This window comes from Seriola aureovittata, chromosome 21 (genome assembly GCF_021018895.1).
Source record: "Seriola aureovittata isolate HTS-2021-v1 ecotype China chromosome 21, ASM2101889v1, whole genome shotgun sequence".
NCBI lineage: Eukaryota > Metazoa > Chordata > Actinopteri > Carangiformes > Carangidae > Seriola > Seriola aureovittata.
The window spans coordinates 17,147,637-17,163,123 of NC_079384.1; the positions used below are offsets into that span (position 1 = coordinate 17,147,637).

General features: G+C 40.4%; 1 protein-coding gene across 1 annotated transcript in view; it reads right to left on the reverse strand.

Annotated features, from left to right (window-relative positions):
* Nucleotides 1-15,487, reverse strand: part of myo1d (myosin 1D) — a 105,439-nt gene that overhangs the window by 37,123 nt on the left and 52,829 nt on the right. Inside the window, exons 16-20 of the mRNA XM_056365819.1 lie at nt 12,995-13,202; nt 2,714-2,937; nt 1,856-1,994; nt 1,149-1,253; nt 831-944 (exon numbers count right to left, since the gene is read on the reverse strand). Coding sequence (XP_056221794.1) covers nt 831-944; nt 1,149-1,253; nt 1,856-1,994; nt 2,714-2,937; nt 12,995-13,202 — 790 coding nt within the window. The remainder of the gene's footprint in view (nt 1-830; nt 945-1,148; nt 1,254-1,855; nt 1,995-2,713; nt 2,938-12,994; nt 13,203-15,487) is intronic.

Sequence of the window (15,487 nt, forward strand, 5' to 3'; positions counted from 1 at the left end):
TTGAATTAATTTTAAAATGGTTTCAGTCTGTATTTGGTTTAAAGATTTATTCTCTCTCTCCTTTTTATGTGTTAAATATATTCTGTAAAGCAGTGATCCCTCTTCATTTGTTTTTCCCCTCTGGCAAAAAAGAAACTTCATCCTCGTCTATGAGTTAATGAGTCATTTCACCTAAAAGATGTTTACAAATAATTAATTTTTAGATGCATCTTCCAGATGAAGAGGTATTTCACAAGGAAGAAATGCAACAACTAGATCAAAGTCATAGAAATAAACAATGTTTGTGTACATCTTTTTTATTTTCTACCATAAAAATAATTTATTAACCTGATTCATCTTAAGAACACCTTGAATTGCCTTTGTGCGTGACTTAACCCAACTTGCCTGAATTCTTTTTACTGCCTACAAAAGTTCAATAGAGGCAAATAAGCACAAGCTGTGACAGGCTAAGTTTTTTAATTCCCTTCATATCCATCTTTCCTGTTTCTTTATAAATATAAAACTCACATCAGACAGTGATTTGGATAAATCAATCAATCAACAGCAGTGATGCTGTGCAGTAATTTGATCTATGGCTTTTCATTTTGAGGGCTCTACAATCCTGCATGAATCACTCTTATTGTGAATCAACGACACATGAAACATTATTTCATGGATTTGCATCTACAACACCTCTGCTTCCGTTGAGCCAATATATGTGTTACCTCTTTGGAAATCTGCAGTAAAATGCTGTTACACCTGGGTCTAATGAGCCACCCTCTGTTTACCACCCTATGGTTGCAATAAAGAGGGCTGTTAGAGGAATGGTGTTATAAGAGGAAGTGTCATACGTTGTAGAGGGGGATGCTCTTCATGGGCTTGTACTGCTTCAGGGGGTCCATCTTGTACAGGTGGCGGTCAGTGATGAGCACGGCCCTGTCCTCTGCCTTGTGGAAACGGTTGATCTGGGAAACACAAAGCTCCTCATTAGTCACCCCACAGGACACAGTAAAAGCTCACAAAAGCACCAACATGTCAACACCCTGCAGACAGGCGGCACAAACCAGGAGCCTTTGGGTTTATTTTATTTTTGTACAGACAGATACATGTTGCGGTTGAGTGTGTGTGCATGTGGTCAGCGGTGGATTTATACACTGGGAGCACTCTACCTTGCGAACATTGCAGGAGAACAGAACTCTCATGAATTTGTCTTTCCGCTGCAGCTCGCTGGAGACGAGTGTGAACGATGCTGCTGTGTCGGGACTGTCCCGCTTCTGAAAACCACAAAAGATTCTGTTAAAACACTCCAGCTCCATTTAAACAAATAAACAGAAATCACTGGCTCTGATCAGGTTCAGATGAAGTGGCTGAAAAACAACTTACATCTTTTGTGCACATAAATCTCATAAATCAAGGCAATAAACCTAATTTATGTACTAAAATTATGATTGCGTAACGAACAAGAAATTACTGCCAACACAGTTTTCAATGAATAAATTGAATCCCACTTAATTAAACAGAGAACAGTCACAATACTGATGTCTAACTCTTGCTTAACCAGCCAATAAGCCACAGTCCAGTCCAGAATATATAAGTGTTCTCACTGCACAGTCATTAATTGTAGTTATTGGAGAAACAAATGTGCCATTTTCATCTTGCTCTGTCCACCAGTGTCTACCTCCTGCACCTGAAGCCTGAAGTTGACTTGTGAGTATACCAGTGCTACATTTTTTAAGTCTTTTGTTATAAAGTACCAAATTATAACAGCTTTAATTAGGCTTCTTATATGTTCATGCTGTATTGTTTGTGTGCTTGAGTCAATAGTACTTGACAGGCATCAATTATTACTATGTTATACACTATCCCACCTACTCACCAGATAGTTTCCTTCCCAGGCTCTTTGTAGGCCCAAGTCAGCCCTCTGGCCCTTGAGGGCCTCCAGGCAGGCCACTTTGGCCCTCACCTGCAGGGTCTCCTCTGGAGAAAGGCCTTTGATCAGGGTCCATGCCCACCACCTGGAGGGTAAACACATCCAGACACACACAAAGAATGAACTAAGAGTGGAGGGAAAATGTCTTTCTCCATCAAAGATACTACACAACAGTTGGTCCAGTGGGGTTGGTACAGCAGGACTACAGTAGACACCAGCTGTGCTGTGCTTATTGGCCTTTCACTCACACATCCTCACAGTCAACATCATTAACTAAGAAGGCTATTTTCTAACTGTGCCCAGTTTCAAATAGAGAAAACAACAAACAAACAGACGTTGGGATGAAAGGCTGTGATGAGGCTTTGATGGAGGAAGAAAAATCAATGCCCAGTGTGAGCCCAAGGCAGAAGGAAACGTGTGTAAGCTGCTTCAAATGGACTCATCTGGATATAAAATAACACATGAGCCCATGTGTTGCCTCCTGTGCCCGGGGTCAGATCCACTTTTAGTTCAGCCAAAATAGGAAAGGTATTTGTTTAAAACACAGTAATTTAGAAACATTTTAGTTTAAAAAGATTATTCCGTTGTCTCTATTTTGAACAACATAATAGAAAATGCATGATACATAAGACTTCTCTATAATAGATAGATAGAGAGATTGATACTTTATTTATCCCCTGGGGGAAATTCATTATATTATTATATAATATAATATATATTATATATCATTATATTATTCAGAAACACAGCACAGAAGTTAATGATAAGCACTGATACAGAGAATGTGTTATCTTGTCTGAGTACCTGTTGTAGATGCTCCTGAGTGCCTCTTCAAACTTGCGCAGGACTTTGGGGGGTGTCGGCCACTTCACGTGTCTGCCGTAGTCCTTCATGGACCTCACATTTTTGAAGCGACGGTTGACCTCACGGATGTAGGACTTGACCTTGTAGCGGCGGTAGGCCTGAAGGATGACGAGGGCAGCTCGCATCCGTCGGTAACGCATTCTGGCAATGGTGCCCCTCCACACCTGCAGAACACAAGATGACTTTTACACGCTTTGTACTTTTCTATCATATAGAAATATTTTTACATCAAAATGCTCCTCTTTGTGTAAAATAGTTTTTACATAATATAGTTTTTATGACTAATAAGTTCTTAGCTTTTCGTCCAATTTCCAAAGAATTTGGATGACGTCTAACTTATTCATTTCATGTGAACCCTCCTACCTTCAGACAAAAACATGGGTGAGGGAGGAGTCTAGTCGTCTACAGCACCACATTGTTTTGTATTTGTGAAGCAACATTTACTTTCTTGTAATCCGATCAAATTGGAGCAGTTTAATTTAAGTGTCTTTCATAACAATACTCTACCCACATACTCTACTTCACTTAAATATAGCGGTACTCTTGGGGGACTCACAAGAAAGACTTTAAAAAGAAATGGGCAAAATCTTACATTTCCCATGATGCAATTGCATGAAACACAAGTTAAAAATTAAAAGTCTCCAAGCACAAGATGTTGATCACAACATTATGTCATCATCATTTATATAAATAAAAGTTGGATAAGAAAAAGATGTGAAAAATCTACCTGAACTCAACATGCGTCATTTAATAAAACAAAACCGTCACAATAAGACTAAAATAGACTAAATAATAATTAGATCTGATCCAAAATAGATTGAAACCAACACTAGCAACAGCCATGACGCTCCACCAGTAACTGAGCATCGATACATTCAATTTTTCCTGAAACTTCATAGTTGCCTTCATAGTACTCTTTGCCTATGAGAGGACTCATGAAGACCTCCACTCATAAACTCACGTTTCTGTGTAAAACTCACTCACTGTGGAGTGGCCCTTTAAGCAGATGAGGAACTTCACTAATGCAGGAGGGATTAAGGGACATTTAAAACTGCTGTATCTAGATCTGATTTATTTATTAGAATATCCACCACTCCCCAGGCTATTTTTAGGCTTTTATGCACTGGTGGTAAAAATCTGACCGTAAAGAGGAACAACCCATTAAAGTCTGAATCATGAGGAAGAGTATAGCTATGGTATAAATACAGCAGAATATTGCTGCAGTAGCTCATATATTAATGTGTATATCAGGATGTAAGGCAGCCATTTTTATTTCAATTCACAATCGTTTTCTCATTTATCTTTATTAGAATTCACTTTACATATTTACTTGTTACACATGAGTGCTTGTTATGTTTGCACAGTGAGGATTCTGACAAAATAGGGTCTAAAATAAGAACCCCTGAGCCTGTAACCAAACATAGGCTGAATGGCTATCCAACCCTTTGAAACATGAATAATAGATGTAAGTGGGACCCTGGGGAACCATAACTCTTCACCCACCCTCACTAAAATCACCACCATATGCTCCCCTTTTACTGTATACTCCCTCTTACACACTCAGACACACACCCTCTCAATTATTTACGCATTTATTTGACTGCACTGTACCTAAATAATGGTAAATAATCATTATCAGAGTGCGTGCAGTGATACAATCCCAACAGTCACAAATTAAAAAGCACTAGTAAAGTCCTGCACACTGCACTTGAGGCTCGCTCCTGGATATCGTCGCACCGTAATGCACAGTAATCATGGAGATCATGAATATTTAATCTCTCAAAGTGTGGGGGAGGCCGACGGCAAAGAAAAGGATTTCTTACATTTGCATATTAAAACTGTGGAGGAGGTGGTTTTCACCTGATGAGACTGTCGGTGTAGTAATTGGCAGAAAAGAGGATAAGTCATGCTCCAGTGGAATATGGAAGGTTAATTCACATCCCACACACACATACACAAAACGAAACCAGACCAGCTGCAAATATATGTGTTTATGTTTTTTACTTTCTAATGTAAAATGTCACTTTTTAACTGAAGGAATGTGACGTGGAGCATCCTCTACTGGAGAGCCATGACTGAATGATCTAGTTCAAAGCATGGACTTATCCCTAGTATTACTGCTGAACTGAAGAAGAAGCTGAATCACACTCAGAGATCAATGAAAGAGGGCCAGCCAGCCATCTAATCACCAGGCCGGTCTGGTCACGCTGTCTTTCTCAGAAAAGGGAGGTTTAATTTCGATTTTTAAAACCCCGACGTTTATGTAATCGCGTGTTATGTCCAGTAAGCTGAGATCAGCCCTATCAGCCTAAAAAAAGGGGGAGAAATCTGTCCCCAGGATATCAACTGACATAGGCTAAAAGCTACTGGCCTGGTTTCTGTGCATCAAATCTCTCATTCATAGCCTTTTAGTTCAATATAATGTCTAACTTTCACCAGACCAAAAGAGTCTGCAAAGCTTGTGAAAACCATTTAAACATGTTAAATTTAAAGATCTTTGAAAAGCTGACACGCCATGTTAAATCACCTGTTGCGTTTTGTCGCGCTTTACCAATAACAATCCATCTATTCACAGACTAAAATAGCTTCTAATGCTGTAGTGTGATGCCTCTCTGCCAAAAATGGCAGTTGACGACCTTGTCCTCCGTTTCCTCCACACTGCGCTGTCTCTAATACATTATGGATGAGAGTGAGAAAAAGAAGAGCAGCTACATATTCATCGCTAATAGACCCCTGTGATGACTCTCCCACATGCTCAGGGTGACGGCGGTGGGAGGAATGAATGGGTTTCACCTACTGGTCCGACTGCAGCAGATTTAGTTGTCACCGTGAACAAGGTTAAGTTACTTTTATTTAAATTCAGACTGTATTCACAGTGTTATGGTAAATTATGCATAGTTTTGAGAGCAGGAATTGGATCAAACATTATTGTAAAAATAGCCGTAGAGTAAATGCCATAGTGTGAGTGCATTTTCCAAAGAAGGAATTTAAACCTTAAAAAGTAAAAATTATGTAAAATTATGTAGGTATTACAGGTATACACTAATATACTAATATTTGAGTGGATTTGTTTACTTTACAGTCTGTGCTCTGTGGGTGCCTTTTTGAAAATGAATTAAAGCTCATGGGTACTTGCTGGTTTTCCATGATTCCACTGTGGATCAAGTTCAACATTTTGGACCCATGAAGACCTCTAATACACAGTCATGGAGGGAAGAGCAATATGTCACGATTTATCATTTTCATTATCAAATTATTTGCTTTTCTTTTAAGGATTCTCATTCTTACATTTTAAAAAACAAGACAGTTGTGAATGTTGAATAAAAAAAATGTTTCTGGTGCGAACTCTGCAAACAAGCACACAGCAGCAGCAGGGAAGACTTTTCATTGGCCCAGAATGTGATCTAACGTGAAACTAACATCTAACTTTTGAGTAGCATTTTTAGTATTGCTACTCAAAACAATACTTAGTATCAGTGGTATCAGTACTTCAGTTGTTGATCTGCTTACCCGACATGTCTGAAGAGGTGCATTTCACTTAGCTACCGCAGCTATTTTGCAGAGGTTCCACTTTTTCTCCATTAGTGCACAATAATAAATCCAGCTTTACATGACATATAATCAAAATAATAAGTGCTTGTTGTATCTGGCTTGAATCTGAATAATTCTCCCCAGGCTAAAAGCCACAAAAGTTTAGACAAATCCAGAAAATCCCTTGTGTTCACAAAGGCAATTTTCTGCTTTGTTTGGTACTCTGAAAATTTCTTTCTTAATTAGACCATTTACTTCCTTAAAAACTAATTTCTGTTTATTTTTCTTTAAGCTTCTGAAAGCATTTCTTTTTCGCTTATGGGATTTGGACTGATTATCGGCCTCCCTCTATTTCTTTCCATTTCTTTTCTCCAATTCTCCCACTCATTTGTGTCTGTGGATTTTCACATGTATTGTTTCTCTATTTTCAAAGGTTGTTTTTCTCAATTACTGATGTGGTAATTGTATCAGGTGATAGGAATATGGCTGCTGTACCTTTGTTGTTAGGGAATTAAATCTTTTCTTTCACAGAGATCTTATCTGTGAAAACCTCCTCACACACAGTCACAGACACACACACAGACACACTGTGTCACCCCATATGTGCTCATAAGATACACTAAGAATGAAAGCAAGAAGCGGCCAAATCTGTTAAGATGGTGCCTGCCTAACATCCACATGGTGCACGGGCCTATGCCAGATCAACAACTGTGTTTATCTAAGCTACAAATCACTGATTACGTTGTATATGATGGGGGGTGGGTGGGTGTAGACCATAAAGCAACAATGAATCAGCAGCGAACAGCAGACATAAACTGTCTCCTCTGTCTTTGGAGCCTCATTAAGGTGTGTGACAGGTGGAAAGTGGCGAGAGGTTAGAATTATGACGGGGCCATCCAGCCTTCCACACAGCCACAAACACACACAATAAACACATTTTCTTGCTTCTCAAACAGCAACGCAGTCTGGCTGCGCTGACGGTGGTCGAGCTGATGAAGATGACACTCGGGGGATTGTGGATAAATCACGCCAATAACAAGGCCCCTGACGGTCTGCCCCCTTACTCTTCTGGCCAATAAAGCCATCTGATCATCCTTTTAGAGACTGTACCATCATCGAGTCTGCCCTCACCACGCTCCGGGGCCCTGGATTTACGAGCTCATCAAAGCCAGATTGGGGATCTTTCGTTGCAACAAAGCAGGACAGATTGCTGGGGTTTTATTCGAGGGGGCTGGCTGCTTTGAAATGCATACTGGGTAAAAAAAAAGCATTCACAAATCACACGTGCCAGGGCAACTAGTGAGAGCTGGAGGCTTTCAGTTGAGATACGGAGCACAGGAGCCATTACTTACTACTGAATGTCTTTAATCTAAAAGTAGTGGGACTGTAGGTCTGATAAAAAGCCATTAACTGAGCTGCAGTGTTGGCAATGTAAAAGGTCCAAAAACCACGACCAAATTCTGACATGGAAAGACAGATAGGCCGGCCAGCACCATTGCCACAGTTGACTGCAATCCACTGCTGAACGCCTGAGTTTCCACGTCCTCTGGGGATATTGAGCTGGTTTTCCAGTGACATGCTCGATATACACAGCGGGCGGGGGGTGGTGGGGGGTGGGGTGGGGTGGGGTGGGGTGGGGGGGGTGGGTGGAACCAAGAGTGTGTGACACAATTTAGTGAGGCTGCAACGTGCTCCGACCACAGGCTGTCACAGGGAGACATTGGGCTGAAGCTCTGACCATCGGTCATTATCATAAATCAATAAAGGGCTCGGGTGAGTGGCACGCACCCTCCAGTAACATCAACATCACCATGCTGATGCCGATGCTACATTCCTTCACTCATGACTCCCTATGTTGTATCATTTAAAATTTTTTGCTCGGGGCAAATGCACGCTAATGACGTGAAACAAACTGTTCAAACTGATCTTGAACCGAACGGTCTCAGTGGAAGGGACAGGAGAGAGGATTAAATTGAATGGCTCTGGATCGCCCATCCATCAATTACATGGGACCTGGCAAAATAGATTGGAAGAATATTGCCAATGGTCAGCAGTGTGGGCTTAAAATAACACACATTAGTCAAACATGTCTCAAGGACACACAATAAAATCAACTCTATGTGAAGGAGTGAATCATGAATACAGCATACTACCATCCAACAAAAAACAGTGTATATACATGTATGTTTCTCTAAATATCCGCACAGCTGGTTTACAGATTATCTTTAGTGCTATGCAGGTACAATTATGTGATTTTGTCAATGTTTTCAATGTGTATCCTCCTTTACTTAATTACTTATATCTACAGTAAGAACTGACAAGAGCTGAAACAGTCAATCTTATGGTGTCCTGTGGAGTTTTTATACAATAAAAATGATGTTTGGAGTTTCTTAAAATCCAAGCTCCTAAAATGTAAATATATGTTGGATTTCTTCAACTTATAAATTACAAAACTGAATATCTGAATATATAATAGCTGAATATTTGTGTTTTGGACTGTTGGTCAGTGTTAATTGATAATCAGGGATGTTTCAGTTACATCGTCAGCAGGATCCTGAACCCAAAAGCCACCAGGATGCTCCCCTTTCTATTGCCACTGTTATTTTAGAAAATAAAATGCTGTTGGAATAAAATACTTTTTTTGTTGTGAGGATGTGGAGACGGACAAGGAGAGGCAAAATCGGGAAAAAAAAAAAAATCTGTTATGTCTGGCTTTGAGCCAAATGTAAGTTGCCATGGAGAAAGTCCCATGGTTACGGTCTTTTAGAGATTTCATACTCTCCAAAGGTATTGTGTTACTGTGGGCTATTTTTAGGCTACAGCACTGGACGAAAGCACAAAGTCTGTCCATTTTATAGCCTTGAAAAAAAATCAATAACATGCTGTAAAATCAGGAAAATAAGTACTAAATGCAAAAAATACGGGGAGTTTGCAAATTAAGCAAATTAACAGTCAGGTCCTACACTACACTATAATCTGAAGTCAGGATCAATGGTAACACGATATAACAAAAGAAAAAGGCAAGAAATATCAGTTTCCTCATCACAACCTTCTCTATCTTCAAAATCCAGGAGTATGGTTGTTAAAAAAAAAAAACACAAAAAATTAAACCACCCTCCTTTGATCTGCGGCAGCATTCTCCCTCATACACTGAAGTTTTTGTTGAGGCGATAGCTCTGGATGATAACTACAACACTTTGCAGGTTCAGGCAGGATCAGAAGATTAGAGATCATGTTTCTGCTGAGGTCTGGCAGCAGACAGATCAGTTCTGGACAGCTGAGCAGAGGAGGAGCAATGCTAGCTCTGCGCTAAGTAGTAGCCTGCTATTCACAGGAGAGCTGTGCTGAGCTCATGTAAGTCAGTTTCTCCCACAACAATACTTTAGTTATTACTGAACAATTTATTGCCTCAAGACATAAGTCAGCCGCCAGGAAACAATACAAAATAATAAAATGTGGCTCTTTATCCTTTATAGACATATTCATTTAGCTCCTGCCCAATCAAGCCCCCCGTGGCTGTGCTGTGAAAGCTTACTACCTGACATATCACTCGCCACGTCTGATAAACCTACTGCTACATGGAGACTAGGTAAAGCTTAGGAAAGCAATTAAGGCTGCGGCTCAAAATACACAGGGGGGAGTCTCTCTTCTCGTCATTGTTGCTCCTCTGACAAGCGGCGACAGTTACTCTGATGTGGATGGCTGAGCTTGAATTTATGAAATATTCATTTTAACACAGAGGGAAGGTGTGTGGGGGGTGGTCTATGTATAATTTATAGCATCTGTATTTATGTTGGACTATGTGCTTTTTTTGGGCTATTCCTCCAGTTTCCATTTTCTTAAAGTGGTGATGATTGAAGTGGTCTGTCTGAGGTGGAAATTTCAGTGTTGTTGATGCACGGTTGCACACAGGAATACGTATAGCAATCACTGGTAATGCACCCAGACCTAATTGTGATAAATTTGAGGCCGGGTGGATTGAGTGGATGTGGCACAACGAGACCAGAGAGATGAGGTGAGTGTGAGGACGTGGAGAAATGATTGAAGGATGGAGAGAGAACGGCAGGATTAAATGGAGCTGCGTAGGAGCCCCTCCTCCAATCCACATCCCTTTTCCCCAGCTACACCCCCTCCTCAAAGGAGGATAGGTTATGGTAATTTTAAAGGGGTAAAATAAGCCACAAAAAAAAAACACAATGTTCTCCCAATTTGGACAAGCAGTGGCACCATGAGGCACCACTCACCCCGTCCCGTTAGTTCACAGATTGTGTTATTTTAGTCGTTTGATGGGGCAAACTAAGTGGTATTATTATAAATCCATGAGGCAGACGGAGGGACAAGGAGTGTGTCTGTACACTGACAGTCCTGGCACCGTGGTCCCGACTGGCATAAGGCAGTGTGGTGTGCCAGGTGCTGATAAGGGGATTGCTTGGCACAGCAGATCAGACTCAGGCTGGGATGTTTGTTCGAGTAACAGCAGGATAGATACAGGAGTCAATTCTGCTGCTACACCACTATTTGATTTTGTGTGTCCGTGAGCGCATGTAGCGTGCACGTGCCTATGTGTGAGAAGCGCATACTGCATTACCTGGACTTAACACTGACAGAGGGCAAGATTAGATATGCCTGCTCCGACACCTGCGCCAGGGCTGTTATGTTTGTTTTGGTGGAAAAGCTGCTGCACCTCTGGGCTTCCCCTTCATTATCAAAGCCTGCTTATCCTGGGAGATACCAGATAGGATTCTCCTGAGGGAAAGGTGGAAGGAACACCCGTCTGGCGTGTCTGTAGGAAGAGCCCGCAAAGGGTCATGCAGATCAATACAAAGGTCAACCAATCAATCAGCTACAGAAGTCAATTTGGCTGGAAAAAAACCCTTTCATGTCCGAGGGCTTGGAGATACCCCTCGAGAAGGACATGAAACGTGGTGTGGAGGAATCTGCCCACATGACTCTAATGTAGTAACAGTTTGGGGAAAATGTATATGTGTTGATCACATGGCTCCCAGGTGTAGGATCTAGGGCTTCACGTGCCTTGAAGATGTGCACACTCTCTCTACACAAACGCACCAACACAGTGTTGACAGACTGACATTGTTGCTGCCTCGAAGCATCCAGGCGATTTGCATAGCGTGTCCTTAATTTGACAGCCAGCGAGAGCGGCACACAGCGTTTTATAAACCGATCTCTCCATCTATCAAAGTCATAAAGTTTTGCTCTGCACGTTGCTCCCGACACATGTCAGCGAATGCAACATAATTGCACCAAGATACTGGCATCCTCGCCTGAAGGTGTCATCCAATGTGTGATGGGCTTACCAACGGCTGAATACAGAGGCAGATACACAGTGATCAATGTTCAGCGGCCCATTTAAAACATATCCAGCTGAAGGAAAAACTGATATACTGGTCACCGGGCAACAAGATAAATACAACTTCCAGTATGATTCATATTAGGGCTGAATTAATTATTGTTATTTTCTTTTATCTTGTTGATTCTTGTTTTGATTAACTGTTTAGTCTGTAAAATAAAAACTTAAATAAAAAAAACATAATCAATTTACAATGACAACAGAGTGAAAACACAGAAGAAAATCCCCATATCAATAATCCTTTATCCTTTATAGGACACAGGAAAGCTGTAAAATGGTTGCATACCCAACTGAACCATGCAATGAAGTGAATAGTAAGTGTTTGCTCCTCTTGGGATGTTTCTTGACATGTTGAAGTGTCTTTGAACAAGACACTGAACCCCAAAATGTTCCTTATGTGTATATGTAGGAAAAGAATGTAAGCCAAACTCTACATCCATATGGGCCGCATGGGTTATCTAGGCAGAGCTAACTCACTAGTTCCATTACCATGTAATGCATTAAAAAACATTACCCAGCTATTTATTCCTGTTATTTTCACAGCCCACAGACGCCAGAGAGGGACAAAGGGTTAAATCAGCATTAATGACCAACCGAAAACTAATTTGGCCTAATGATGATTTAAGGACAAATCTGCAATTTAGATACAAGCATCTATGCTTCCGCCCAAATCTCTGAAATATCTCAAGTTATAAATCTGAGATCCACTCATCCCGTCTCATAACTTTTACAAGAGCTGTGTGGGTGAAAACTCAGACAGAGAATGAGAAGAGGCAGAGACCGTCTCCCAGAGAGACAATGAATAACGCTAATAATACAAGATTATAGCAGCTACAAAAATACCCCAGTGCTTGTGTAACTTGTATGAAAATTTGAATAGTCAGAGTTTTTCTAGTCTCTGAGGTTATTCAGATGCAGAACAAGGGCTGGTGAATTGCAATGAGAACACGACTGGGGCCATGACACTACAACACCCTCATGATCTTGTTTCATGGCCCTAATCAGATAATAGTTGTTGATGACTGGCAATCAGTGGTATTCACAATGACAGATGTTTGTGAATAGAGACTCTTTCATAATCATCAGCTACTTAAAAAAAAAAGGATATTTGCCAATTCGGATCTAGATTGGATCTAGATTCAAGGCAAAATCAGGGAAATTATTATATTACTGACAACAGGGGCCTTCTCAACAGATGTGCCATTTCAAAAATTATTAATTTGCTATTGGATCAGAGCAAAACTGCATCAGTAATTTACAATTTGAAGCCGGAACATCGGTACCGGAGATCTTAAGACACCCTGAGGAAGTCGGACTCTCACCTTCTGGAGGAAGAGGACGATTCTTTGGACCATTTCGACTCTCTGCTCCTCCAGGCTGAAGAGGGTACGTGGTGTGCGAATGAAGACCTTGGTTTTGCCGTAAGCCACGTCATGGTCAAATCCACAGCCCTGCATGAGCCTCTTCACTGCATCTTTGTCTGATGGCAAGTCATGGTTTGGCCACGTAAACTCAGAGATCATCTTGTACCTGGAGGAAGGACAAAGTGGTCGTATGAGAAAATGCAAAAGTGTAAAGCTAAACAAAATGTAAAATGGTCAATTAAAATCTAGATTAATGCAGGAAGGAGCATCAAGTAGGATCTGGATATCTGAACTGTATATACAGAAACAGCAACTTCCTTCACACAGCAAAATTGTTAAACAGCCTCTCAATATATTTTGAATCAACCTCGTCGTTATATGAATGACGATCAGCCAAACAAATAAGTATTTTTCATCCATGCTAGCAGTGTTGTTGTTAGATGGCTTGGCAAATTCGATACGGAGAATCGCGTTCCTGCCAGGATGAATTCTATTACCTTTGGTGAGCCTTAATTTGCTACACCCATCATAAGGTCAAAATTTCTATTTTGGTTTAAATAACCGCAGTCTGATGTAATGTCGTTCCCCTCAGCCTCAGTTAATCTTTGTGCTAATTAGCGTATTTTAGCATGCTAATTTATGATGCTAAACTGAGATGGTGAACAGGAAACATTGTATCTGCTAAACGTCAACATGTTAGTATTGTGAATTTTAGAATTGTAGTATTCTGACCTGATTCTGACGTTAGCATTTCGCTCAGCCAAGCACAGCCTCACACAGCTGCTAACATGGCTGTAGACTATTCGTCTCGATTTTACTCAAGTTTTATTGCTTTTCATTATTAGTTCAATACAAAATGAAGGGAGGAAGAAATCATATAACTCTTGATTCAGACTCATTTCTTAGATTTATTGTAATTGAATCATTTGTGTGTGCCCTGTGTGCTTGTTTAAAACTCATTTCTTTGGTCAGGGAAAAACATGCATCTCTTTCTTCAGGCCATATTATATCTGAAGAAGGAAAAAAAGTGGAGCTCGGAAGACTGTATAGTGCTGTATAAATCTTAATAAGTAAGTGTGGGACTTAGCCCCTGGCATGGTGCCATGGAAATTATATCATTTAGTACATGGACAAAGGAATTAATTATCACAACCCAGCGCAGGGGGTAAGTGGTCAAATCGCACTCTTGAAGTCTTTCCAGCGCTATAGTAAGGAACCTTAAAGGCAAGTTTTAAAAGGCCTTAATTTCTTTTCTCAACCATCAACTTTATGGCTTTTTAAAGGCCTTTGAAAACTCTTAGAAGAGTCATAGAACCGAGACTAAATTCAATCATAAACTGATGAATTTAAACTTTATGTTCAGCTTGATGGATGGTCACCAGAGTCGAGTTTGTCCTGACAGCTCAGGCTGCTGTCGCACTAAAACTCCCTCCAGTGCTGATCTGCAAGTCAACAAAAATAAGGCTCTTGAGATTTGAGTGGGTTGATTTGAGACTGAGAAACACACCACTGGAGGGGGAAAGGATATCGCTGATAGAGAATAATGCATTTTCAAACAGTTGACAGTTTAATGACCATGAATTGCATTTATATATATATTGTATGTTTCCATGTTTCCATGTGTATATTTATATATTTATTAGTGTGTATAAAATAAGGCTGCAACTAACTATTATTTTTCTCATTGATAAATCTGCTGATTATTCAAGAAAAGTTGACAAGAGGGCAACCGGAACTTGGTTGTAGACACTACCTCTGATCCAAGAGGCTTCTTTAGTTCTGTTCTTTTCTCATTTATTTATTCTATAAAACATCAGAAAATATGGAAAATGCTCAACATAATATACTTGAGGGCTAGGTGTTGTTATTAAATGCCCATTAAAGAGTCCAAAACTCAAAAACATTCAATATATTATAATTTGAAACCATGAAAAACAAGGAATTTTCACATGAGAAGCTCCATCTATTAAATGTTTGGCATTTTTTCTAGAGGAATGGCTTAAACAATGAATTGCTTTTTGAAATAGTTGGTGACTAATAATCTATTAATTGACTAATCACTGCAGCTGTAGTTTTAAGAACCTTTTTCACTATAGAGAAACTACTTTCACTCATCAACTTGGATGATAATGGAGATTATAAGGTGATTCCGAGACAGCAGTGACTCTCTCTGTCCTCCAAAGATCCCAGTGTTCATCGACAGACGGCATCCTGTATCATTTCACAGCCGACCAACTGGCAACGCTGTGATGTAATGCTGAGTCCAAAGACATCAGTGAGGGGGACTGGAGTGACAGAGTTGGATGACTTGTTATGCAAAAGACTCATTACCTAATCCTCCATCCACTGCGATGGTTTCTAAGGGCAGTGGGCAAATGTGACAGCTGGGGAACAAGGGCAAGGCTACAACAAGTGTTTGTGTACTATTTGGGAGTGTTTAGAGCGATGAAA